We start from the raw sequence: 27,868 nt of genomic DNA, 5'->3' as shown, positions 1-27,868 counted from the left end.
TTTGTCTTTTTCTTTTTTTGTAAATAGCCTATGTGTGGGCGGAGCCAGGGTAGTGCAAGAGACTTTACTGTAAAGTGGGTTTTGGTTCTTTTTTTTCTTTTTCTTTTCTCTTGCTCAAGACGTTTGCAGTGCCGTGTAGTGTGAACCTTAATGTCTTTTAACCATACTTATTAGAGTGCTGTGAGTTTGCAGTGTGTAGACGTTGAGCTCTAGTGTGTACTACTTAAAAGGCTCTGTGCCTCTGTTCACGGGTGGTAGTGAGAACTTAACCTTCTCTTAGTGCTAGGGATGGCGAAAACTAAACATTTTCTTGACCGACCACCGAGCCTCATTAGCCGGTTGAAACCGGTTAACCGATTAGTTTAAAATATGCTACGCTATTTGAAATAACAGCCATTTCGAGCCGCGCCTGCAATTTCACAACTCTGTCGCATCTCTTTGCCGCTCTGCCTCCCGCTCACACACACACACTGCCGCCCTTCCACTCACGTCACTTTTTTTAAATCCCCTACAGCGCGAAACATGAGTCCCGCAAACGCGGCGCCGAGGAGCTTGTATGTAATCAGAGGACAAATGGCTCCTTAGTTTCGAAATGGTTTGGGTACAAGGTGATCGCGTTGACAATAAAGGCGTTTGTCTAGCGTTAGAAGCTCATTTGAAACGTTGCCACGGCTCATTTAAGAAAACGACAGCTCCGAAGAGACGCCGCTTTAGTTTGAGGTAGTGCTAACAATAATAAAGAAAGCTGATGATCATCATCACCTTACATCATAGATGATGTGCTACTACTGTATTTAAGCACGGTATCACACAAGTTGCAACTTACATCTGTGTCATTCTTTTTGGTGAAATGGTCCCACACACTACTTTTCTTTGCACGCTTCATCCTGTCGTCTGCCCTGGCTCTAACTTTGAGTGTTTTAGCCCTGTAGCCTTTACTTTTCGCAAACCTTGTGAGCACGCGAACCCAAGCGCTGTGACCTCGCGCCAAATGTTTTTATTGGTTTATTAAGTACAAACAGGCGAGTTATGAAAAATTGTGAGTGTGAGGGATTTGTTCACTTCACACAAAAAGATCTTGGAATGAGATGGCTAACTATAGTAGCGTTTAGTCCACTGTCTATAATAGCCTAATTTAGAGATCACTTTTTTTTTTCTTTTTTTTTACCGACAACTTTGATCGGTTAACGTTGATACGTTAACCGATCAAACGGTCAACCATCGGTCAAACGGTCATCGGTTAACATCCCTACTTAGTGCTTTCTCAAACCGCTCTACTGGCTCCCATGCTGATGGCCTGGTGATTTGTAGTTTTATTTATTTGTTTGATTTATTCTTTGTTTTCTTTCAGGCCAACCAACACCTTCAACTATTTATTAATAAAGATTGTATTTTTATACTTTTCTACGAACCTGTGTTTGTACATTTTATTGGGGCAGAGTTCCCCTTGCTCTGACACTTGCACTAACCAGCTAAGCTCAAGGGGTGGCGTAGTCAGTTGTGCAATTAGGGGGCGCCACATTAACTTATTTAACATTCAATGCACACAGAAGAGTATAGGCTTATGAAAAAAGAAAACAATCGAATATCGCGGTTGCTGCGGTTACTTGCATTCCTCTACGGGTGGCTTATCAGTAGCGCGGTACTGCAAATATTGCGTTGACGCGACAGCCCTAGTCTCAAGAGGGGCGAAAGGCGGTGACGAAATTGCATTACATTTTAAAATGTATTCAAACAGAAAAGTTATTTTAAATTATAATAATATGCCCCAATATTACTGTGTTTTTAATCAAAAATGCATCCTGGTAAGCATTAGACTTCTTGGTAACACTATTTTTTTACAGTGTCCTTGTTACATGTTGTATATTTACATGCTTCAGTAATAACAGAAAAGTATGCCTAATTACAAGCAACTAACCCTAAACCAATGCCCACTCCTATCCCTAACCCTAAAGTAAGTACCTGTACATGTTGTTAATTAATAGTACGCACTTCTAAATTGTATATTTACACTGTAATAAGGACACCCTAAAATAAAGGGTTACACTTTATTTTAAGGTGTCTGTGTTACGGTGTAATTATGCATTTAAGTACTGTGTAAAAAGAATTAACTGCAACTGTACTTACTATAGGGTAAGGGTTAGGATTGAGGTTTGGTTTAGGGTTAGTTGCATGTTATTATACATAGCCTAATTTAAAGTTATTAGTACAGTCACTACATGTGATGTGTAACAGGTAGCCAAATAAAGTGTAAACGTCTTTCAAAAACATAAAAAAAGTTGTTTTTAATGAAACGTAACTTTGACAATTTGATTAGTATTTAAAGTATTTGATATCTACTGTTACCAATGTTACCAATTGCACTGAAGCGGCGGGTTTCATTATTGTCAGTTATATATTAATATATTCATTTCCCTGTCATTTGTGGCCATTCATTTGGGATCCAGCTGGTGTCATGAACATTTTTGTTTCACTAACCGGTTTGTAAGAATCCTACGTGGATACTGCTAACTATTCTCTTCAGCCTTCAGTAGCCTACTGTTGAGATTAGTCATTCTCTGTCATCACATTGATAACCTTTCCTAATTATTGCTTTCCCGTCATCCTGCGTGTCACAGGAAAACGGGTTGTGTTCATATTAAACTCTCCCTGGGGTTGGTGGCGTCCATTTGAAGGTGTCACATGTGAAGTCTTTCTCCCATGATACGCTCCCGTTCCTGCCTATTTGCCTTGCTAATCAAGTGTGAAGGATGATCCTGCAGGCCGCAGAGAGACCGTCTGTCACGGCGTAATAGGACAGAGACACGTGAATGAACCTGTGTGTGAATACTGCCATTAACCTGAAGGTGCAGCAAGGTGTGTAGAGCGATGATGAGCAAGTTCATGGATCAGAGCCTCAAAAAATCCACCTTGAATTTTCGGATGCTGTATTTTCAGGCAAGCGGTGATATCTAGCCCGCGGCATTACCTACTCTCTGATGACTGAACGCTAGTGAGCTTTTGTCACCTTTCCTAATAATCCTGATATATGCAGATGTGTCCCATGTGTGCTCTCACAAATTATAATGTTTTATTAGATAGTAAAAGTTTTCCGTCACCTTGCACGCCCCTGTTCCCTTGCGAAGTGGCGTATTGGGAGATAATTTATGACAGAGAATGATAGTTCCTTTTGGATTAGCTATCAGAATTTGTTTTGCGGATTAAGGCAATTTTGCTTATAGTTCCAAAAGCTAGAAGTTTGACTATTAACATAAAGCCTGGTGCATGTTGTAGCTTAAAAACCTTTGATGTTGTGTAGCTATATCATTTGGTGTGCTCAAATGCTATTGGCTAATATGCAATGATATCAAGTTTACTTTCTAATTTCTAAATTTAGGTCTGTGAACCTCAAAAATTTAGCAAATCTAGTGACTATGCTGATTTTTTATTTGTATTTTTAAAGAGAGAAACATCTTAAATCAGCCTGTCTGTCTGCTAGAATAATATACTAAAATAATATAGTGTTTTGCACAGCAGAAAGTAAGTCATGCAGGTGTCGCACAGTATGATTTCGACGGTCCCTTTCTTCTAACATAGTAAAACAATTTTTCCAATTAATGTCCATAAATAAGCAGAATTATGTAAAGTCAGACAGTCATTAATGTGAAATAAATCCTTTAGAGGATTTCTCGTCAGGGTCCCAACCTTGATATATTTTGTGATAATGACCTGGTGACGTAACATTTTCTTCTTTTTTTTAAACACACATACTCTCTCCAATACACAGGGAGTAGATAAACAATTTCCCCCCAATTTCAGGAAAATGTCAAATTGTCAATATTTTAATCAAAACTGTAAAACTAATTCCACCCCCCCAAGTTGAAATGCGATCTACGCTCCTGCCAGGACATAAACCGTCTCTCTCTTTTGCCTGGCATGCTGTTTAATTGCCCTGATTCCTTTTTTTTATAGGTTTAATTGCTGTTTGTGTGCTTGTGTTTGCATCTGTGCAGAGGGTAAACGCGACTGTATGATGCAAACGGCGCATAAAATATAATGACCACGCCAGGCTTTTGAATTAGTCAGAGCTTATATTAAAACGTTTAGACGATTGATGTCATAAAAGTTAGCATCTTGTGATTGCGGGGATTCGTACTGCAATTAAAAAGCCATTTGTCTGCAATGACTGTTTTTGCAATGAGGACAACACAAAATCATGAGGGGTTCAATTGGCATATTGAAGAGCCGGTTTGGAAGGTTGATAAATAGCAGAGTGACACTCTGTTCTATCTCGCTGTCTCTTTTTTTTCTTGGCATCTTTGAAATGCTGAAAAAGATGTTTTGCTAAAAAAAGCCCTTTGCCAGCAGTTCTGTCACTCTAGCGGGCGGCTGGCATGTTTTGGCCGGTTTAGGCGGCCTGTAATAATTCAGACAGGCTGGATTAGTAGCTGTGTGTGAGATCTCTTTGTTCTGACAGACTTGCAGTTAGGGTGTGAAGCGTATGAAGGCAGTTTGATTCATTTTCCCCCCGCTGAGTTCATCACAGGCTAAAAGACTGTCTGTATCGCTCAGTTCGTGTCCTGCTTTTGTGTGCGTCCAAAATGGCCCTATTAAGCATCAACTTGAGCTGGAGGGAAAATAGAAAGCAAAATGTATCTACCTCTTCGCACCTTTTATCTTTAAGCTTTATCTTTATTTTCAGGGGAAAAAAGCGATCGCACAAGCAAGCTAAAATTGTACACACTTTGCCGTCAGTGAGAGAAAAATACCACATGCAAAGTCCAAAGCCGCACAGTCCCTCTGTTAATCGACGGGTCACACTGCTCTGAAATTATGAGGTGGAGACTTCATGTGTTCCATCTTGGTCACATTTAGCACTGTATTGACTTCCTGACCCGCTCTTCACCACACATAACTGGATCCTTAGCTCACAGTCCACACTCTATCAGAGAGGTCACGTTCCCTGTGCTAAGCGCTAATTGTTGCATTAAATTTCACCCTGTTGCCTGCCATGGCTTCTGCCATTTTAATTTTCAGCTAACTGTATAGCTCCCAAATGTGATTCCAAGAGCTAATTGGGGATTTGCAATCCATTGGCGCTTTTAATGGCATCTCCGTTTTTCTACCTTATTTATTGACGTGCCTTCCTCTTTATTTGGTTATAGTCCAATCACATTACCCAGCTGCTCAGTTTGCCCACCACACGTCTACCGGGGTTAGCAGAGCTGCAGTTCTTTTGCAGATCTGTCAATGTTTCAGTAGAATAGTAAGGTTCAAGTGCAGATGTTTGAAAAGAGGCATCAGAAAAGGACTGTAAATGTGCAAAGAGAAAGAGATGAAAGCAATTTTTGTCCCCATCCCCAGTGACACGTGCGTGGAAGTCCATGTTGTGAAGAAAGACACCAGTTAATACAGTATCTGATTGCATTCCAGCAAGCATGGACATGAAAGCCAAAACGTATCTCTTGTGCCTCTTGCGGAGACTCCCGGGATGAATTCAGTTCTGATGTGACCATACTGATATGAGTGGCCTAATGTACTCATAGCCCTACAAACAGCAAGAGACAGTGTGATCTATTTCTGTCTGGCTGTAAGTTTTGTTTTTAGATATACTCTTTTTATGGTTATTTAACAGACACCACAGTGATACATGAATGTATGGAAAAATGTGTTTGAAGAAGTCCATTTACTGCAGTTTTTTCTTTTAAATTTGAACATGAATTTCAATGGCTTGCAGAGTTTATAAAATTTGGATTGTAAAAATGTCTGACTGTTTGTGGAAAGCTAAATGACTATTGATCTCATGACCAGAGAGAGAGACAGAGAGACGGAATTATTTTTAAAGCGTGGGTTCCCTGTAACCCCCTGGTTTCCTGCAATATGTATTGAGTTTGCTTACTTTTCCATGCTCTGCTTCAATAGTTTCTGCATTGTCAGACTTCTTTGAACAATGACCAATGACCAACAATGACCTTTCTGATTTTACAGATTTTGAGCTTTCAGGAATTCACAAAAGCTTAAAGTCACAATGAAATGGAAGTAGCAACAGATATTTTCTTACGTATAGTGGCATACATGCAAGTTAAACGTAGGGTGGGGACTTGATTCTATCCATCGGTTGTTGATTGGATGGAGGCAGATCTGAATGTGAGCTTGCAGTCGATTGTAAGAAAGGGGCAGAGTTTAACAGATTAAATGACTGGAGAAGTTCGTCACCAGAGAGAAGTCTGGAAAAAAATCCATTCAAGTTGACGATCGAGTTGCATGAAATGATGCAAAGTAAAATGTACTTTTTATTCAACACCAAAAAAGTATAAATAAAAGTTCAAACTAATTGAAAATGAACTTCTTTTTTAATCTGTGTGCCATGGATTTTATGCTTATAAAATTCACAATATAACTAAAGTAGCGACAGATCTTTTCTTCCGTGGCGTATTTAAGTGAAACGGATTATTGAAGAAATGTAGGACGGGGATTTGAGTCTGTCCTTTGGTTGTTGATTGGATGGAGGAAGATCTAAATGTGAGCTTGCAGTCGATTTTTAGTCTGTCGTTTCACCTGAAGGTCGAGTTATGACACTTTGATTAAAAATTGCGAGGTCAGAACAAATAATTTACATGGATGAACTGGTCATTATGGGATTTGCACTTTAAGCAAAAAGAAACTAGGAAGCAACTAACTAAAATGAATGCTACTAACTTATGAACACTTATCGGTAGCGTGATGGTAGTGGTGAAATGCAAACAATAGCTTTATTGATGTTAATATAACATTATAAAACAGTTCGTTTTGGTCCTTTAATCTGATTGGCGAAGAGTTTCAAGGGCAGATTCTTTGTATTCGCAATATTCAAAAGTCTTATTCTTTGATTGTGAGGTTATTACACATCAGTGATGCATTTGATTTGCTGTGATTTTTTTTTTTGCTTTGTTACAAAGGTTGAAGGACAGGAAGAATAGAAACGGAGCATTTGGGAGGAAGAAAACAACAATAAAAAAATTAGACGTTATTAATCTTCTTTAATTAAAGCTGTTCGGAGTCAAACAGGACAGTTGTGAAGGAGGACTCCTCTTTCTGAGCTTTCTCTTTTGAGTGTTGATGCCTATCAGAATCATTCATCCATTTCCAATTCAAATTGGGCCTATCTCTCCAACATCAGAACCATTGATATTCCAATAATTTGTCTGGCACGGAGGATCTGCTCTATTTTGCTTGTGTAGAAGGATGTGGGTTTGCGTGTGTGGGGTTTACATCAGTGTGTGTGTGTGTGCTGTAGATCTCACGTTATTAGTATTCAGGGCAGGGACAGCAAAATTCAGGGTCCACAGCTCCTTTCTTCATTTATATGTTCAGCCTGGCCCTGTTTTGTCTTCCTGTGTAGTTATTATAGAGTTTTCTATTCGTCTGGATTAAGTTAGGTGATACTTGCCACTCTGTAATGTCTGTCATTATTTCTTGTGCGTTTGTTCTTTTCGAATTCTGCAATACCTTTTCATTGTATTACTTTAGAAACCACTTTGTCAGTTAAAGGTGAATCTGTTACAAAGGCTAAAAGGAATGTTTTGCGTTACTGTAAGTACAACTTAACGGAATATTCCGGGTTCAATGCAAGTTCAAGCTCAATCAACAGCATTTGTGGCATAATGTTTATTACCACAAAAACAAAACAAAAAAATTAAGGGAATGGGGCCATTTTAAAAACTGAAATGTGAAACACAAAAAATGCTTTTCTTTTCTGTGTATTATTTGATCAAATTTCTCTTTTAATTTTTACAGCCAAATGTATGGTTTTAGGCATTACGGTGGCAACAAAGGTGCACATTTGGATATAACTTCACTCTCAGAAAAAAAGGTACAAAAGCTGTCACTGTGGCGGTACCTTTTCAAAAGGTACACCTTTATACCTAAAGAGTGCATATAAGTCCCTCAAAGGTACATATTGGTATACCAAACATGTACATATTAGTACCCAAATGGTACATATTAGAACCCTTTTGAAGGGTACTGTCCCAGTGACAGCTTTTGTACCTTTTTTTCTGAGAGTGTTCATACAGAGAAGTAGAAAGCAATAAAATCATGGTCTTGTGGCTATACTTTTGAAACTGTGAATATGCTAGTGTTTACGGATTGGCCCTATTCACTTCCATTGTAAGTGCTTCACGATAACCCAGATTTTTGCTTTTTTAAAGAAAAGAAACAAATTGTTGTGGTTATCAACACTATGCCACAAGTGTTTCTGATTGAGTTTAACTTGTATCAAACTCAGAATATTCCTTTAACAAATAAAAAACATATTTAAAGTAATACATTCTCAAGAGAAGTCAATTGGGCGACGCATTCTGCAGGATTAAAAGAAAGATTGAAGGTAGAATCAGAGATGTGAAGCTCATGTCACAGTTGTTTTCGATAGAACTTGAATTGAATGTAGCCCAGAATATTAATTTAAGTTATTCTCATATCTCATATTTTGGGGAGTTGATGTAGATAATGTGTATTTTTCTCGATTCAAATGTTTTTTCCCTTGACAAGCTCCTCTTACAGATGTTCTAGTGTGTCCTCTTCGCGTCGTTGAGCGGTTTCGGGATCTTCGTCCTGAAGAGGTGGCAGATCTATTCATGACCACACAGAGAGTAGCCGATGGAATCGAGAAACACTTCCAGGCATCCTCCCTAACCATCGCCATGCAGGTATGATGGAATTCATGGAGTCTTTCAAAATGTCAATATTTCATTGCATCAAATGCATATCAAACTAAATTGCACCTGCAAATTACCTTCACTTTATGAGACATTTACTAACTGTTGTCAATGTGTTTTTTTATGTCAGTTCTCCTCAATTTCACACAGGCGTCCTAGTAAAGTAACCACAGCTGTAGAGAATCACATTGAACATGTTCCACTAACATTGGACAACCTAAAAAGTGTCCAAATATTTTTAATTTCCTTAACCCTATAAGGCCTGCTATATCATATTTGATATGCACATTTCTAAGACCTCCAACATGAACAAAAATTTGCACAAAAAAAAAGACCCTACACAATCTACTATACATTCCTTCTGTGATCTAATAGATAGTAAAAGGCCTTTTAGGATAATTCTTAAAAGTCCACCTTCAGGTCGTGGCACACATGCTTGCTGTGAAGTCTTTTTTTTGTATATATATATATATATATATATATATATAAAAAGGGCCCAGAGAGATCAATTTAAACACATCGCAGTATGGGCACTCATGCAATGTAAGCAATGACGTACATCTGAGTGAATGAGACGGAGGGAAGATGGCGAGGGAAGGGCATAAAAAATTTTGACTTAAACGCAGCCTTGATTTGAGCTACTCCTTCTGGACAGTGGCCCTCCAGGACCCGAGTTTGACATGTGGGTTCATGCATAATGCAGTCGCATTCATACATGTTTAAGTGTTGCCTAAGAATACGAAACCTTTTGGGGTCGCCTTTTCTTATAGGTCTTCAAAAAAATATATATATATATAATCACTAAGTCCATGACTTATGAATAAAAAAATAAATAAAAAAACACACAAATGCAGTGTATTTCCTACTCACTGTGCGACTTTTTAACAGATATATTTTGAATGCTAATCCCAAACAGTTTCCTGTTTCAAGACACAAACCAACAAAAGAAAATCATTTTGATTATCAGACAAAAGATAATAATCAATGTCCTGTGCTGCGGGAGTTGACATGAGATTAGATTCTTGCTTTCATAAAATAGTAAAATGCTGTTCTACAGTTAAAGGATTAGTTCACCTCAAAATGAAAATTTCCTGATAATTTACTCACCCCAATGCCATCCAAGATGTTCATGTCTTTCTTTCTTCAGTGGAAAAGAAATTAAGTTTTTTTTTTTAGGAAAACATTTCAGGATTCTCCACACAAATAGCTTCAACGGCAACCAGAATGTTGAAGTTCAAATCAATGCCGTTTCAAAGGGCTCTGAAGTGCTTCAAAGGGTTCTGCACGATCCCAGCTGAGGAACAGGGTCTTATCTGGCGAAACGATCGGTCATTTAAAAAAAAAAAACTAACATTTATATACTTTTTAACCACAATTGTTCGTCTTGTGCTGGTCTGCGGCGCACCACATATTACGTCATCACGTTGGAAAGGTCACGAAAAAAGAAGAAAATAATAATAAATTAAAACAATGATGTCGGACGATTTTGAAATTTTCGCTCTTCCCTACCTTTTTGAACCAGAGTACACGTACAAATAACTTCGAAAGATGACGTGACGTGTGACCTTTCCAATGTGATGACGTTTTTCATATTTATGAAAAATAAATCATAATTTTTTTTTTCATATTTATTAGAGTTTTTTTTTTTTTTTTTTTTTTTACAACAGAAAATAATCAACACTGAACTTACTTAAGCTGGACAATGACACTATTTCCTTCTATATCCGCTATCCGAAAAACAACTTTGTTGCATTATTTTCTTGTTATCACTGTAAAGCTGCTTTGAAACAATCTGTATTGTAAAAAGGACTATAGAAATAAAGGTGACTTGACTTTAATTCTACAGTATACATTTATATATATAATGAAATAATTATTTAATTATTATTTAAACTAAATTATTCAAAACATATTTTAAGTTTCTCTTTGCTCCAAAGCATTAACAGACCCAAAGAAGTGGAGAAAAAAAGAAGAAAGAAGGAATGAGGCACTTTGACATTCACATGGTCACGTGAAAGTGCAGCGATCCATCTGAAATTAAAATGCTGCTGAATTATTGACAGAGGTATTCCTGAATTCCCAACTAATTATCTTCTTCTGTTCCCAATAGGACGGACCTGAGGCAGGACAGACGGTGAAGGTAGGGTCTTAATAAGCGCTCCCTCTAAATTTATCATGAGGCTTCTGTGACACTTATCTTGTATTAAATAATAATTGTATTTCATTTACAGTCCTAAACCCTTTGAGCATGTCAATTATGCATGTGTCTGGCTTAAAATGCTTTGTCCATATCTTGTGGGCATAGTGACACTGACTTGCTTTGAGACGGCTGACTGCAGATTCGGAAAGTTCTTTGTTACTCTGACTTTGCCTAAAGCTGTGCTAGCGGCCACAGGTGAAGTGAGGGGATCTCATCTGGATTTCCTTGCTCTTTGCTCTTTCTGGCTAATCCTAAGAAATAGCTGGCTACTGAAAAGAAAGTTGTAGTCATTTTGTTGTGTGTTTATTGCAACCAAGGCTCATTGAAAAAAATAAAATAAATTTGACTTTGGCAACATTTATGGAAAATGATCACGGCATTCTCAATTGAAATGTCCGGTGAGTGGCGCTAAAAGGTTAATGCTCTTGAGTTTGAAATAACGTACTGCCTATATATATATATATATATATATATATATATATATATATATATATATATATATATATATATTTAATATATTCAAATAGAACTTCAAATAAAATAAATATAAACATTCTACTTGCTACTTTCTCTCAAATTTTTACGTTTTATATTACATATATAAATTCCAACCTCAAATTGACTTTTACGTTCAATATAAAGTTGCAATAAATCAAGTCAATATGTCCTTCCATAATCTGAGTACAGTATTCAACAATAAAAAATGTAGGATGGGACGTTTCTTTTGTTGGGCTGAAAAGGATAGTGATTGCACTTTGATGATCAACGATATTACAAAGACAGATTTTTAAAATGAATAATACGCACTGATGAATCATAAGACCAGGGATGTTTATTAAGAACAAAACAAATGACAACAACCTTTATCTGTCCCCACACCCCCCGAGCAGCTCAGTCTGTGATTTTGAGCGATTTTTGTGGCCTTTCCACATTTGCCTGTACTACTTTGTGCATATTATCTAATTGAATACATCAGTTAAATTTTCTTTCATGTGTGAAGTCATATTTAATTGCATGTGGTAAGGCGTATTAATTATGCGTGTATAGCAGCTTCCATGAGAGCAGCTTGCCTGTGGCCTGAGGTGTGGAGCTGTATTAAAATGGCAGTAGTGTTAATTATGTTAATTGCGGTGGGATTGGTCTGAATTCCAATGCCTCCTGACAGAATTCCAATGCATATCGTTGGATTCTGGAACATGAGCAACCCGTTCTACTTTGTACAGTGGAGCATGCTACTTTTAGTCAATTAATTAGCTTAAAAATGACAATCAAAGAAAGAAACATCAAAGTCTCTCCACTGTTATAAACACCTCTTTCAATTTTTTTCTTTTTTTTTTCCTTTTTAAAAAATAAATAAATGTGTAGTCATTTTAATCACAACTAAAAATGGCTTTTCATTTGAGTGTTATTATAGAGGTTTGAAGAGGTCTTAAAATAAATAAGTGGCATGTTTTCCTCAGTCGCAGCGCCGGCTCTTCAGAAAATGAAAGAGCTGTTAGAATTTCGCCTACTTAACAAGCACATTTAAGTCAATATCATAGCGTTTCCCTGATAGGCATCCATTTAAAAGCGCAGGCTTGTATTTACGCTGATATTCATCAGTATTTGTTATGTCTGAGAGCTCAGTGATGAGAGGTCAAGTTTTGTGGAACGAGAATGTGACTGAAGGCCATTATCACAGCCTCTATAATCTGCTTTCATTACAGACTGAAAGTTAAAGATTTTATTTAAATGAGGACAGATATGCAACTGACCCCCAGAAAAGCCTCTTCAGATGCTGCCTGGTGTGGATTTCTTTTGAACTTTGAGAAGAGGGATCACACTGCTTGTGAGTCCTAGCAAATGACTGTAGCCGTAAAGGGGTGGTTGATTATGATTTCACTTTTCTAACTTTAGTTAGTGTGTAATGTTGCTGTTTGAGCATAAACATCATCTGCTCAAAGTTCAAAGCAAAATGAGATATTTGCTTTTAAAGAAATAGTTTTTTAAGGACTACAACAAACTGTTAGGAACTACATGACATTCCTCCCGGGTTAGTGACATCACTAACCCTAAAATTTACATAAACCCCGCCCCCGGAACATGTGTTATAGATTATCAAGACAGAATATGCTAATCAATGACTAGAAGATAACTACACATAAGCTGCATAAATTCATCAACTAACCATTCAGAAACGTCCTGTTGCATTCTACATGTTGTCACTTCTTCTTGAGTCTCGTCTCCATCATTGTCTGAATCCGGTTTGGACATAAAAGGCTAAAAGTTTTTGACATTTTCAGTGCATGTCTGTGTGAGTGCAAGCTGTTGAAGCTCCGCCCTCTGTGCTGGGAGCAGCAGCTCATTTGCATTTAAAGGAACAGACACAAAATGGTGCGTTTTTGCTCACCCTCAAAAATTGACACTTTTAACATGCTATATAAAAATATCTGTGGGACATTTTGAGCTATAACTTCACATACACACTCTGGGGACATCAAAGACTTGTGAAAAGGGCATTATACCACCCCTTTAATCATAGCCTCAAAAAGGTCCATTGTCTGTTGTCAGTAGTGTAACGATGTATGAAGCACATCTCACACAATATTTTGCTGATCAACGCGGCGTAATTGCATGACCAACTGAACCTGACGCGAAGTCTGTGTGGGAAGTATCTTGCCCTCACATGAAATTCCTGATTGTGTGGATTCCCTGTATTTCACTAGCAATTTTTTTTTTTTTACAATTGTAATTGTAATTTACCTCCAAGTCTTTCAAAACCTGTATGACTTTCTTTCTTCTATTAAAAATAAAAATATGTTTTCAGTGTCTGAACTGATAGTTCTCACATAGTGAACGTGGCTTATTATGACTCTTGGATAATAATACCTATTTTTTAAGCAGAAATTTAAGAAAATTGGTAACGCTTTACAATAAGTTTCCAAATAAACTAACAATTAAAAACACATTTTAATTGTTATTTTATTTAAACTTTCATGCATTTAATATTTAAGCATTTATTATTCTTAATGTTATTTTCATTTACTGATACATTATTAACATCAAAAGTTGTGTTTGTTAATGTCATTTAATGGACCTGGGCTAAAATGAACTAACAATGAACATTCGCAATGAACATTAACAAAGATGTTACTTGATGCATTAACTTATGTTAACTATTGTTAGCCTTATTGTAAAGTGTTACCATATCATCTATTCACTATTGCGTGAAGAAAAATAAACTTAATTTAAAATTGTTACTCAACCGAGTCTATGCATACAGTATATATATATTCTTTACAATTAATTGCAATTGGATTGTAAGTCATATCTTTTACTTACCCGCCTTGAAGATGTTTTTGGTGTTTCGGGCACAGCCTTAAACTAGTTTAAATCTTATTTTACTGACCATTGCCAGTTCATTTCTGTGGGTGGTCAGAGGTCTGAGATCAGTTCATACTCACTGGTGTTCCTCAGGGCTCAGTATTAGGCCCTTTTCTCTTTAATATCTTTTTATCACCACTTTGGCATCTTTTGTGATTGCTCGGCCTCCACTCACCCTAACCCTTCACAATCGAATATGTTTGCTGTTCCTCAAACCCGCTTAAGATCGATATGTGACAGATATTTTTCTTCCTGTGCTCCTATCCTTTGGAATTCTCTTCCTCCTGAGCTCAAATTAAGGCACATTATTTTAGATTAGCGTTTGCTTGTTGACTTTTGCTCTTTTATTTTATTGCTTGGGTTTTTATTGCCTTTTTTCATTTATGCATTGTTTATCTTGAATGCAGCTCTTTGAGAAGATGCTTTTCATGTCACTATATAAAATCAAATTTATTGTTATTATCATCTTAATTAGAGTGTCACGTCTTAGTCGATTTTGCTGTGTATTCTGTAAGGAACTAATTATTAATGAGTTATTTCAGGGAAAAACAAAAATGTTTACGGGAAAAGGAAACAGCAACAACCTGCTAATTACATTTCCTAGATCTCCTCACTCACCCATATTCATCTGTGGCAAATTGGCATGACTGAAGTCATTATATTAGTTTACTCAAGGTCACATGACTCATCAGGACGGGTTTGTGTAAATAGAATTAGCTACACACTGAGACCCTTGAGACTCAGTAAACATTCCCTCAGAATTAACAGGTTTGAATGAGCATGCAGTTGTCGGTAGTGACTATTAGAGTAAACTATATTTTGTATTTTATTTTATTTTATTGGTAACACTTTACAATAAGGTTCATTAATTAACATTAGTTAACTACATTAGTTAGCATGAACTAATAAACAACTGCACTTATACAGCATTTATTAATCTTTGTTAATGTTAATTTCAACATTTACTAATACTTTATTCAAATCTTGTTAACATTAGTTAATGCACTGTGAACTAACATGAACAAACAATGAACTGCTTTATTTTTTATTAACTAACATTAACAAATACAGTAACAAATGTATTGCTTATTGTTAGTTCATGTTAGTTAATACATTAACTAATGTTAACTAATGAGCCTTATTGTAAAGTGTTGCCATTTTATTTTATACATTTTAAAATCGATTTTCCATAGGAGTTTTGCAATACATTTCTGAATTCCATTGGTTTGGAAAGGCTGTATAAAAGAGCAAAAACAGGGGGGAAAAAAGATGTTGGGCAGCACTATAAATATTCACTAGTGCTTAATGGATGGGTTTGGAAGCTGTTGGTCGTACTGTCTATTTGTTGGTGTTGTTAATGTTGCTTTTTCCCCTACGTCTCATCTCCCTCATGCTCATTAGCCCCACACAGCACGCTGGGAACATCAATCCTCCCCAGCAGAGAAAAACAGCATCGCTGTCATTCGATTAATGGCAATGCTCGAGTTCCAGCCCGCTGCCAAAGACCCGTTCTAAATCACCACTTCTGCCCACGACGGCATTACAGAATGGAATTCAGGTTCACCCGTTTGGCCGAAGTTTCCAGAGCTCTTGCTTAGTTAAGATTACCTGTAACAGTCGATCTGGGATAAGGCGGTTAATTCAAAGCAGATAGTCAGGATTTTAATTCAGCGCAGAGGCCAGCTGCCATCTTGCCTGACCAGTTTCTAAATCATGTATAAAATAAGCACCATGAATTATTGATTGCCCCAAAGTCTCGCAGTCAGGACAGTTTACAGAGGGTGATTTGATGTGCTTTGAAAAATGCCCCCAAATAGAGCTTGTGTAAAAGGGCGAAAACGATTCCAAGTTGTCCCCATGGAGACTCTTTTAATCTTTATTTTTATTTGCCAATTTAATAGTTCAAGCAATTTTTCAGCCGGTATGTGCTCACAATAAGATTGTCAATACAGAAGTGGTAAACAATAAATGGATTTCATATTTTCCTTTTTCACACCCCTTCATATATTATAGAGTGCATACATCATTACAAATTATACTTTACAACATCAACAGTATAAAATTATTAATATTTTTCATGTTTTTGATTTAATCAAAATATATTTGATAAGAAATACAGTAAAAATAGTAATACTGTAAAATGTTACTACAATGAATAATGTAAATCATTCCAATAAGCTAATTTATTCTTAAATAATTATGACTGGTGATCAATTATTAATAATGGTTCTTATTATCCACAATGTTGACAGCAGTTTCTGCTTAAAAAAAATGTATATATATATATATATATATATATATATATATATATATATATATATATACACGTATACGCATATAATTGTCTTTATTAATTTAATATATATTTGCTGAATTAAAGCATCAATTAGTTGTTATTATTAATATTATTTTAATGTTACTTATCTCAAACATTTGAATAGTAAATCACAGTTTCCAAAATATTAAAGAGCAAAAACGGTTTTGAATATTGATAATAAGAAGAAATGTTTCCTGAGCAGCACATCAGCATCTTAGAATGATTTATGAAGGATCATGTGACACTGAAGACTGGAGTAATGATTATGAAAATTCAGCTTTGCATCACAGGAATAAATTCAAGTTTAAACATACTAAAATAGTACAAACGCTATTTTAAATTGTAATAATATTTCACAATATTACGATTACTGTTAAAAGTGAAAGATTAGCCTAGTCCCAGTGTAAATAAACACTGCAGGAATCAAGGAAACTGCATACTGTGTCCTATTTTTTTTTCTGGGATTGGATTATGGGCAATATATTGTTCAGTGAGTTGTACAACAGTTATTCACTATAAATCATCATGCATTATGGGTATAAAACAGTGAACCAGAGGCTATAGTGAATAAAATTGTTCTTTAAAATTCCGACACCCTATATAACAGACTATATTGGTAGTAGGAAGTCATTTCGGACACAGCTAAAGTCAGTCCTTATCAAAAACACACTGCATGTCTGCGGTCGCACAAAAGGGACAGAAACCCACAGTATGGCAAACAATGTTTTCAGTGTTCTTAAACCGACTAGTGCACTTTCCATGATTTATAAACTAATTTCAAACATGGAGTTACTCTAAATTAGAACCCTGCCTAGTTCTTTTATGAATACAGATTATCGCTTGCATATAGCACATCTGCTACGCTAAAGCATTGGGTCCATTTATCACTCACGCTATTGCAATCAGGTGCTCGGTGCCGGGAGTACAAGGAGGACAAAAAAATAGATCTATGATTGAATAAAGGAGCAGCACTCTATAGAAAAGAATACATTTTACTAACCTCTCTGCCTGGAGCTATATGAAGACAGAAGACAGATCTAAGTATTCATATGGTGAAATTGGGTTTCCGTATACTCCATCTAGCAGAAAACTGGGGAGTGACTTAGGAATTCAGTCATTTGTCTTGCTTTGGATGGTTATTTATCTCGCCCGCACTGCGTGATGGTTCGGAGTTAAAAACTCCTGAGCATATTCATCATTACCGGCATAACCGAGTTGTGTTTGGACTCTTCTGAACACCGGCTTTGCATTTGTGATGGATTTAGAACTTGTTCAATCATCATTTATAAGTGAGGACGTCCATGCTCTGAGGGTTTCAGGTCTAGAAGCTTTATTTGCTCTTCTCTTAGTATAGGTCCATTATGATGTTCCAGACAAACAGACAGTTCCGAGACTATTTTTGACCAACCGTGCTGGTTATGTGCTGAGAGATGATACACGTTGTGTTTCTGTTATCATCATTATCTTGTTGTTCTCCGTCCATGAGAAAACATGTCCACAACATGTATCCCACTGTATGATTGTGGCTCAGTGGTGAACACTCACCTAACCAGAGGTCTTGTTGTTATTGAATTTACACGATCAAATAGCCACTCTCCTACAGCCTTACCAAATGCACACCTTTTAGCAAATGGTTTCTGAGACATACTGTGTGCTGGCCAGCATGAAAAAAAAAGAGGAAAAATAAGAAAAAAAAACCTCTTAGGTTGCTCTTTGCATTCACAAAGAGTCTGTGAGTTTAAACAACTTGGATCAATTAAATCTATATTTTTATGATTATACTGATCAGATTAACTTTGCACGTTCATGTCAGCTTATTCTAACCCTATTCTACTAACCCTACCACTTGTACTCAACTAATACTCTGTGAGTTAGTTGGCATGCAGCTGCAACGTTAGTAAACAGAATGTCTATAGGGGACCATCAAAGTATTACCAAACGTTTCCACAAAAGTATTAATCATGAAAGCTATTTTCAACATTGATAATTATGAGAAATGTTTCTTGAGCACAAAGTCTGAAATAATGGCTGCTGAAAAATCAGCTTTGCAATCTCTGCCTGTAATCTGTCTATAAATTAATAATATTTCACAATTTTACACAATATTTTGTACTGTATGTTCAATCAGATAAATGCAACGTTGGTGAAAGTATATAAAGCAAGTATATTCGCTCACTCACTCACTCACTCACTCACTCACTCCTTTATTTATTTGGACTGAGCTCTTTGCAATGTTTTTCGGCCAAAAATGAGGTATATTAGAAGGCATCACAATTTTCATGACCTATCATTTTGAGGTGATATTTGTGTCAAAAGTAAATAAATAAAACATCCTTTTCCAGCAAGGCATTATAAGTTTTGAGCCAATGTAATGCCAGTGGATGACTCAGGGAAAGATGTCTGTTCCTCTAATAGGTAGTTTGGGCTGTGAGCCTCCAATGCTTTTGACCCCCTATGTCTTAATTGGAGGCCAGCTGTTGGTGACAAAATGCATTTGTCTACATGTCTGACTGAATTTAACCTAAACAATATAAATAGCAGTGCGGCCATTTTGCACATTTGTTCATCGTCAAAAGCTAATTAAAAGACATCTGTTTTAATTAGAAGAGCAGGCACTTTACAAACCTTTTACTGCAGTGGAAGTTGGTTGCAGCTTTAGATATTTTCTTTCTCTCTCATTGTGGAAATCAAGTTTGAAGAAAGGTATTCTAAGCATATGAGGTTGTTTGAAATCTAAATTCATTTTATAAGTTTAACAATTCAGAAACTGATACTACAGATTAAAAATATATGTTTTAGAACCAGTTTGAGTTTATTTGCTCAGCTTTCAACCATCATGATACTTTTACCCTGGGCTTCTTATGAATGAAGAATGTTTTTATTCCTCAGCCATGCAGAAGCAATGCAATTTGAGACCGTGCTATTGTGAACACGAACAGCTAAAGTGTGTTGTTAGCCATTTTCACAGTAGGCTATATATTGACACGTACAGAAAACGAAAACAGAATGTGTTCTCTGTGAGTGCTGTGGAGGGATATACACATTAGCTAGAAGTTAGCTGTTACTATATTATGCATTTTAGCACAGCTGGATTGCTATATGGACCAATCAGCATCTGAAACCATGCATTTTATAATATAGAATTTTATGGAATTTACAGTCCTGCTGCATTTAAAGGGCATTTTGTCTACTCAAACACATATCATTCCAAAACCAAGTTTTTAAGTAAACAATGACAGATTTTAAATTGTTGTCCTTTAATATGTCTGTTACTTTTATTGGAATGCTTAAACACTTGATAGAACTAGTCTAAAAAAAAAAATCATGTACAAGGTAATCCACATTCTTTATCATGTATTGAGTACCAATGAATGTCAGACTCTGACCCCAAACTCCCGTCCGTATTTCTCTGCACACTCTTAAAATCACCCATTTTATCCTTCCAATTTTCTGCACTATTCAGTTGGCGGCCTTTGCCACTCGCTCTGGTCTACTGAGCTTTCTTTCTCCATGCTAAGCGGCCTCTATAAAGTCTTCTTGATGAAATGGCTTTGTGTGTGTGCTGTGTTTCTCCATACTTTCCTCAAGGTAGATGAGTTTAATAATGCAGACATTATGCAAATGCACTCATTAAATAGAAAATGCATTGCAACAAAGCAGATGCCTCCAAACATGTTATCTTGTTTGTAACATTTATAAATACTTATTCGCCAAGCCTGAGCTGTTTATCACAACAGACTAATGAAAAATGAATTAAAAAGCACTGTAATTAGGTTATTACACCCTGGTAGAGTTCAGCACGGTGTGAAAAGCTCTAAAAAGTTGACGGTTTGGACGGCAGATGATAATATTGTTTATCTTTGGTTTTGATTTCTGTCAGGCTAAGTATAGGTTCTTGCTGATAAGACAAAACAATCAGAACAGGCTTTGTCGTAAAATCATGTTCGTTTAAACTTCACATGACTTATTTCAAGGAGACACCAATCACATCTGTACCTCATCGACTCTGTACCTGCTCTTTTACTTTTCCAGGTTTTTATGTATGCTGTCCACATTATACTGTCATGTCGCTTGTCTTCATGCAGAAAGCTCTGATACATTAATAGCGAATGATCACACATTACAAAACTACTGGGGGAGGATGGTGACAGGCCTCCATTTTACTGTCTTGATGTGTGACTTTGATTTTTTTATTTTTTTATATACATTTAAATATCTTTTACAGAGAATTTCAAAGAACAGTGACAGTTTTACATCTCTTTTTGTATCTCTTTTTTCCCCACCTTTTGTTAAGCTTTCAACTAGAAATTGCAAAGAAACTTGAACTGTTCCATTTTTGCTCATCAAATGTAAGGTTTAAAAACAGGTCAAACATATGGATAATTTATATCCATATTATTCGCTAGGGTGAAAGTGAAAGAGGTCAGAACATAGTATTTTTCAAGGAACCACACGTAAATATCTCTGTATTATTCAATTATTTGCAAAAGTATACAGTAGGTAGGGACACATTCTTCTAATGAACAAGCGGTTTAACTAAAATATATATATATATATATATTTCTTTTCTTACATCTACAATACACGCGAGTAAACAGATCTTCTTAATCCTTTATATATATATATATATATATATATATTATAAATGTAAATAGTTCATTAATATCACGGTTTTGGAGAGTTTCACCAAATCCTTAACTAACCTTATCTGATAATTTAACCCTTTCCTCACCAGCATTTCTTAAAAAAAAAAAAAGTTGCCAGTCACCGCAAGTGTTTTTGATCATTTTCACCAAAGTTTCATGGCACCCAGAATATTTTGGTGTATGAATATCTGAACATGCAATATATATATATATATATATATATATAAAGAACCAACCTGCTTTAAAAAATAAAATACAAAAATACAAATAATAATATATAGGCTATTCTAGCTTCTTGCATTCTTTGGTTTAACAACACTCAAATGTGGGTAAGTTTCATAAAAAGGCAACATTTTGCACAAAAAGCTGAGAAAATCCCATTTTTGTCAAAGACTACATCTGGATCAATTTCAGAATGATGATCAAAACACAGATGGAGTAGATCGAGTCCATAAACGCTCCCAAAGCTTCACAGACCTGTAGCTCGTCCTGGGTCGACATTTCATTCGGTAACATTAGGCAGTTTTGATTTATATGCTGTTTAATGTTGATGATCGCGTTATTTTAAATATGCAAATGCTTACATATGCTATCGCTAGTTTCTGCTTCTTCTTCACATGTCTTTTGATCCGGAGATTCTGTACTCTTTCAGATGATGTGTCATAGCGCCCCCTACCATATAACAGTGAAAACACAGAAAGCCGGAAAATTCCGTCAACGGCGGGGAAGCGTTTCCTCACAAATGATGAAATTTTTTGTCAATGGCAGGGCAAGAGTTAATAGACTTGTTGACCTTGACATACAAGATCTGCAGGGGTCCTTTCCTTTCTATAATTTCTTTCTATGATATAATGACTTGGCTTTGTTGGTCATACTAAATGTTGGCTTTGCTAAATAAATAAATAATAATAATAATAATGTGTCATGTCATTGCCCTAGATAATGCACCTAGCCCTCCAAACCAAAATGCTAATGTGCAAAAAAAAAAAAAAAAAAAAAAAAAAGGGATTGAAAAGACTGCAAATATGTTGGGTTGGCACTTTATACTAAATAGCTAATGCTTTTTTCATTAAAACAGAGCGTGTTCTACTGGGACTCAAATTACGTTGCTAATGTGCACCCAAGGAAAGCACAATTCTGCAAACTAACTGTGCAGATGGCCAAGTTTGTGACAGCATATTGCAGAAGGGAATTCACTGAGGACATCTGACAAAGTCAATTTAAGTTTTAAAATCCTAAAAGAAGTAGTCTTAGAGGTTTACGGATGCACGCTTGGTGGAATTTACAGTAGCTCTTGCATGATTTAAGAGAAGTTAACAGTGAAAAGCTGCCAGAAGACTGTGTTGTAATGAAGGAAGTGATATGGAGGGTGGTTGAGTGTACCTGTCCTTACTTTCTCTGACAGTGAACTCAGCTCTGCTGAACGAACGAGTTTTTCGATTAACCACCACTCGTTTCGTCTTGTAATTACAGCATGTCCATGTCCACGTGCTTCCGAGAAAGGCTGGAGACTTCGAGAGGAATGACAGCATCTACGATGAGGTGAGGTTTAACTGTCTTACATGTTCCAGTTCATGTATTACATATTGTCACATACATTCTGTCAGTACATGGAACTTCGTACTGTCATCATGCAAGTAAAATTTATATCTAATTTAGTTCACCACAAAATGAAAATGATGTAATTCCAAACCTGAATGCATTTCTTTCTTTCTTTTAACACAAAGTAAGTTGATGAATATTTAACATTTTTAACAATGGAAGTCAGTAGGTTTCCATCCAAAGTTGTGAATTTGACTTTGGTGCAAACATGGAATACCGCATAAAATGAAGTGCAGTTTCAATCGCCATGAACAAAGAGAGCAAAATCGTCAGTTTCTGGGAAACTGCCACAAAATATCTGTAATAAAACAATTTTTGCAATCGGGGAAGCCAGTGTGCTTCTTGTTCCTACATCATAAGTGTCTGATGGCTGGTGTTTGGGAACAGAATCGTGTGAGACAGTATTGGGAGGAAATTATACCACGTCATTTTGATTACAGACTTTGGCTCAGGCGTTTCAGAATGACCAAGTCAACATTTGAGATGCTGTGCATTTCCAAAGTCCAGTTATCCAATCACAATCTCTGTCAGGGAAAAGTCACTTGGGTTTTTTTTTTTTTTTTTTTTTTTTTTTCACACTGTGAGGGATTTAAATGCGTTTCCATCAGAGTTTGTGCACGTCTTGTTATCGGATAACTTTTTTTTTTTTTTATCCTCCATCATTAAGCGCATTTTTAAAACATGTATGCGCATCTTGGCCTTTCCATCCATCGTTTTTTTTTTTAAGCAACATCCCAAAATTTGCATATACAAATAGGTGAATGGAAACAGCTAAAAATAGGTGAATAGAAACAGCTAATAAAGTCCAAAAGAACATTGGACCCATTTCATTATATCGTCCGTCCGTCCGTCCGTCCATCCATCTTTGTCCTGGTGTTATTTGAAATTGTACATATGTGCATAATTCATGATTTGAATAGTGTGACTTAAATTAGGCTATATAAATATCTATCCATATTTTTAAAAGTATATTACAGTCATATATAGAATGCAATCAATTGTAATCCTTCTGAGTGTTGAAGTATGCTCTCACTAATGCTAGCCTGAATATCAGCAGGTTCATATGAATATTCCACTCAACCTATCTATAAGCCTTGTTTTTTTTTAATTCCCAAAAGCACTTGGAGAGAAATGAAGGGCCTCATCAACAGTGGTCGACCGGCGCATGATAAATTAGCTTGTTTTTAATTTGCATGTGGTCATGAGGGTTATTGTAGAGTTTTGCTGTTTATATTTTCGGTGTCCTGCACGGCAAATGAGAGAGCTGTTTTTGTCTTCCTATAAATAATGACTGAGGGCTGTCCCCCCTTACCTTATGCTGTTAAATGTTTTATAAGTTAAACTGGGCGCATTTACTCTCTCATAAAGCCAATTTAAGAGGCGACAGGGCTTTAGCGTCCCACTGCTACTGAAGATTACTGAAGAAATGTTTTTCAAGCAGGTACTTGCCATGTGCTTTATGCTGTAGTAATTGTACCTGGCAGGAGAGTGGGAGTAGTGTCACATATCAAGCCAAAGGTTTTTTTGTGGAAAATCTATATTTTGCACTGGTGTGTGAAAAAAAGTAAATACACGAGCTAATCATCTAGAGCATGACACTTTCTCTGGCCATTTATGGAGGAATCCAGTCAAGAACATGCCCTGGTCAGATCTCAGGACAAAATCAAAAGAATGAAGACAGTATACTTTTGTACTTTTGCTTTTTTGCATTTTTTTTTTGCATTGTGACATTGTTTTAAACAACAACAACTATGTATACATTGTAAAGTAATTTGTGCTATCATGGTAATGTTGATTTAGGTGCACAGCTTTTATGTCCTGCTGATTTAAATTTAAACACACACACACACACACACAGAGAGAGAGAGAGAGAGAGAGAGAGAGAGAGAGAGAGAGAGAGAGACAGAGACACACACACAGACAGACAGACAAACATCATTTTTTATTTTACTGAAATGGAGAAAATTGCTTAGAGTATTGATAATAATGGGAATTACAAAAAAGAAAATAAACAGTAAAACATCTGGACATTTCCTATAAGAGGGATTTTTTGCAGCTTTCATTATTTTTATGCTAAATATTAATTAATGAATTAGAGAAAAAGACCATGAGGGAAAGATATTAATCTATACATCAGTTACATTGTACACATTTTATCATGTTATGCTTAAATTTTCATAAAGAAAAGTCTCATAAGAAATGTTAGGTAATGCAGGGTCCAAAGTTTTAAAGTTGAGACACTCACACACAGATATATAACACATATTTTAAAAGCTTTTTTGTAAAAAAATAAGATATTTCTGTCGTAAGAACAGCTATTCAGCTGATGGATACCTTGCTGCGTTGTCATGGAAACATCCCAGGTGAAAATAACGAGGAAATTACGTTGTCTTTCGTTGCTCCCTTCATCAAGTGTGTTCCAAACGGCTACATAATGGCACACAAGTGCCCTGCTCACTCCAAAGTCCCACTTCAAGTTCTCTGCCGTCTGCCCTTCGAAGAGAGCAGGGCATAGGGGTGCTCACGAGCTATAAGCACGTCCCAGTCGGGTTCGTCACTGATTGGGGTCCCATGGCAACATTTCCGTTGTGGTCTGTGCCATTTGCAGCGCGTTTCTGTATTTGGCTGTGTTGTGAGTATTTGGAGCACACATGCGTTGTGAAACTAATGAAGATGTTTTCTTAATTTGCGGGTGTTCTTCTACTTGCATGTGTTTTCTTCAGCGCGTTGAGCTCTCTCGGCCACCGTATGAAACTTCTCAAACAAGAACAAATATAGGCCAGGACTTGATTTTGTCCATTTGGGAATTGATTGGATAGTTGGATGGTTGTGGTTTGCTATTGGTCGATCTCATTTGAGTGACAGGTTGTCCCGCCCTCACGCCAGTAAACACGTCAACAGAGGAGAAGAGATGTCGGTGCCAGAGAAAGTTATTCTCACTAAAGATTATGAGGGCACATGACTTTTTTTCCCCCTTTTTTTATAAGGATGTGCATTGATAAAAAGTAAATATGGACTAAATAATGCAATATATAAAAAAAAAGTGAAGAAAAAAGATGTGATGTAGATGGAATGCCGTCTTCTGCTATTTTCAACCAATATGCTGAAAAAAAAGTAGTCAATTTAGTTAACATGACTAAAGATAACAAATTTGTTTTAGCTTACTTTTATTACCATGTGCAACATAAAGGCATGCATTATCCAGCATAACAAAAACAAATTGGAGGTTTATAGTAACGTTTTAACAAAATATTACAGCTGTAGTAAAGAAAAGAGATTAAAAGATTTACAGACAGTCTCACACAGAATTTGTGAATCTGCAATTTTAAAGACATTATATCCTTCAGCGTAACAAAAAAAAGTTTTGAAAGTGAATACATAAATAAAACTAATTTGCCATAATATGTATTGAGAAAACAATATAAAAAAAAAAAAACAAGCAAAATAGTACAAATGAAATGAAACAAACTGAACAGGAAAACACAAAACCCTCATATCCGCAAATGGGATTTACCCCAATTGAACATTTGTTTATTTAGGGCATCAGTGTTCCTTCACTGTAAACAGAGTTTGCTACTATACATATTAATCATATAGTAGACAACAAAGTAGGACCAACATGACTAAATTTTGTCCACAAATGGCAACAGCTTCTGCATAAATATAAAGAGCATTAATCCTCATAATGGCTCATACTGCTGTATGTAATGATCTCTTAAAAATGAATTGCTTGTCTTGCAGCATTCCTCATTTTTTATAAGTCGCTTTAGGTTAACGTGTCTGCATAAGAAATCAGGGTTTCACTTTATTTTATAGTCCATTTAACATATTCTGTTGACTATAAGCAACATGTCTACTAACTCTCATTAGAGTATTAGTAGATATTAGTAGACTCGTAGGGTTAGTGTTAGAATACTCTAATGAGAGCTAGTTGACATGTAACAAATTTACTTATAGTCAGCAGAATGTTACCGAAATCAAACTAACCATAGTGCCACTAATCATTATTGGCAACACAGGCTTATTGGAAAAACATACCTGTGGCAACATTTTTGCAGGAACTTGAAGAAACCTTACTGCAAAGCTACCTGAACAATTATGTGCAAGTGTGCCTGGACAAAAGCTGTTTTAAACGCAAAGGGTGGTCACATCAAATATTGATTTGATTTAGTTAATATAAGTTAATTGACAATCTATTTATGACATTATTTTTGAAAGCATCCTCACTTTACAGCATTTTAACACTAAAATAGCCTAAAACTTTACACAGTACTGTAGCTTTGGAGGTAGGTGAGTCCATAATTATTGTGCAAGTCGATTCTCTGATCATATTTCTTTTTCAAGCACATTTTACCAATTCCAAACCATAAGTCTTCATAACTACTTTTTGTTTTGTTTGTTTTGTATGTAATCATTTAATCAGGTGATATATAATTGCAAACGAGGGCTGGAAGTGAATAATGCCTCATATTCATATGTGCATAATTATTACGGAATTTTCTTACAGGTAAAAAAGAGCCAAGAAAGAGATTTAACTCACACTGAAAGTCAAAAATGATTAAATGCCCTTGAGAAAGATGCAATTCTAATGCAATACTAGAAACTCCCTGTCTTACTTGAACTGGTGCTGGTATGTGGCCAGAGCAATAAACTGCAATGAACGTAATGTAAGAAGACGCCTTAAACAGTGCTACAGGGAGACAAAAGGACAGCTGATCCATGTGTGTAACCATGTGTCCCCCTAGATGCAGCATGTCCTTGGTGGAAAAGTGGAGTAACATCGTTTTATTCACTAATAAGAAGTGACTTGGAATCATTCGTTTGTGAATCAGACTAAAGTTGTTTTAGACTACAAGAACAACTCAATAGAAATACACTTCTTGCTAATATTCTGTGGAAAAAATCCAGTCGGGACTGCACAGGACTATATGTTTATCCAACCAATGGAAGACATGGAGATATTCTCGAAAAGAGCAATTATTTTTGCAATTCAGTTGAAATTGCATACTTTAACATCCATACTTTGAAGAAACTATACAAGTGCCAGTTGATGAAGATTTTAGTT

General features: G+C 36.1%; 1 protein-coding gene across 3 annotated transcripts in view; it reads left to right on the top strand.

Annotated features, from left to right (window-relative positions):
* fhit (fragile histidine triad diadenosine triphosphatase) overlaps positions 1–27,868 on the top strand; it is a 346,802-nt gene that overhangs the window by 260,660 nt on the left and 58,274 nt on the right. For 2 of the 3 annotated variants that reach the window (XM_084395268.1, XM_084395269.1), the window contains 3 exons: positions 8,521–8,666; positions 10,786–10,815; positions 22,675–22,743. In XM_084395268.1, coding sequence (XP_084251394.1) covers positions 8,521–8,666; positions 10,786–10,815; positions 22,675–22,743 — 245 coding nt within the window. The remainder of the gene's footprint in view (positions 1–8,520; positions 8,667–10,785; positions 10,816–22,674; positions 22,744–27,868) is intronic. The other variant, XM_084395270.1, reaches the window with a different exon arrangement.

This window comes from Rutilus rutilus, assembly GCF_951802725.1.
Source record: "Rutilus rutilus genome assembly, chromosome: 22".
Lineage (NCBI taxonomy): Eukaryota > Metazoa > Chordata > Actinopteri > Cypriniformes > Leuciscidae > Rutilus > Rutilus rutilus.
The sequence above is the reverse complement of the archived record's forward strand: the minus strand, read 5'-3'. Positions and strand labels throughout refer to the sequence as shown.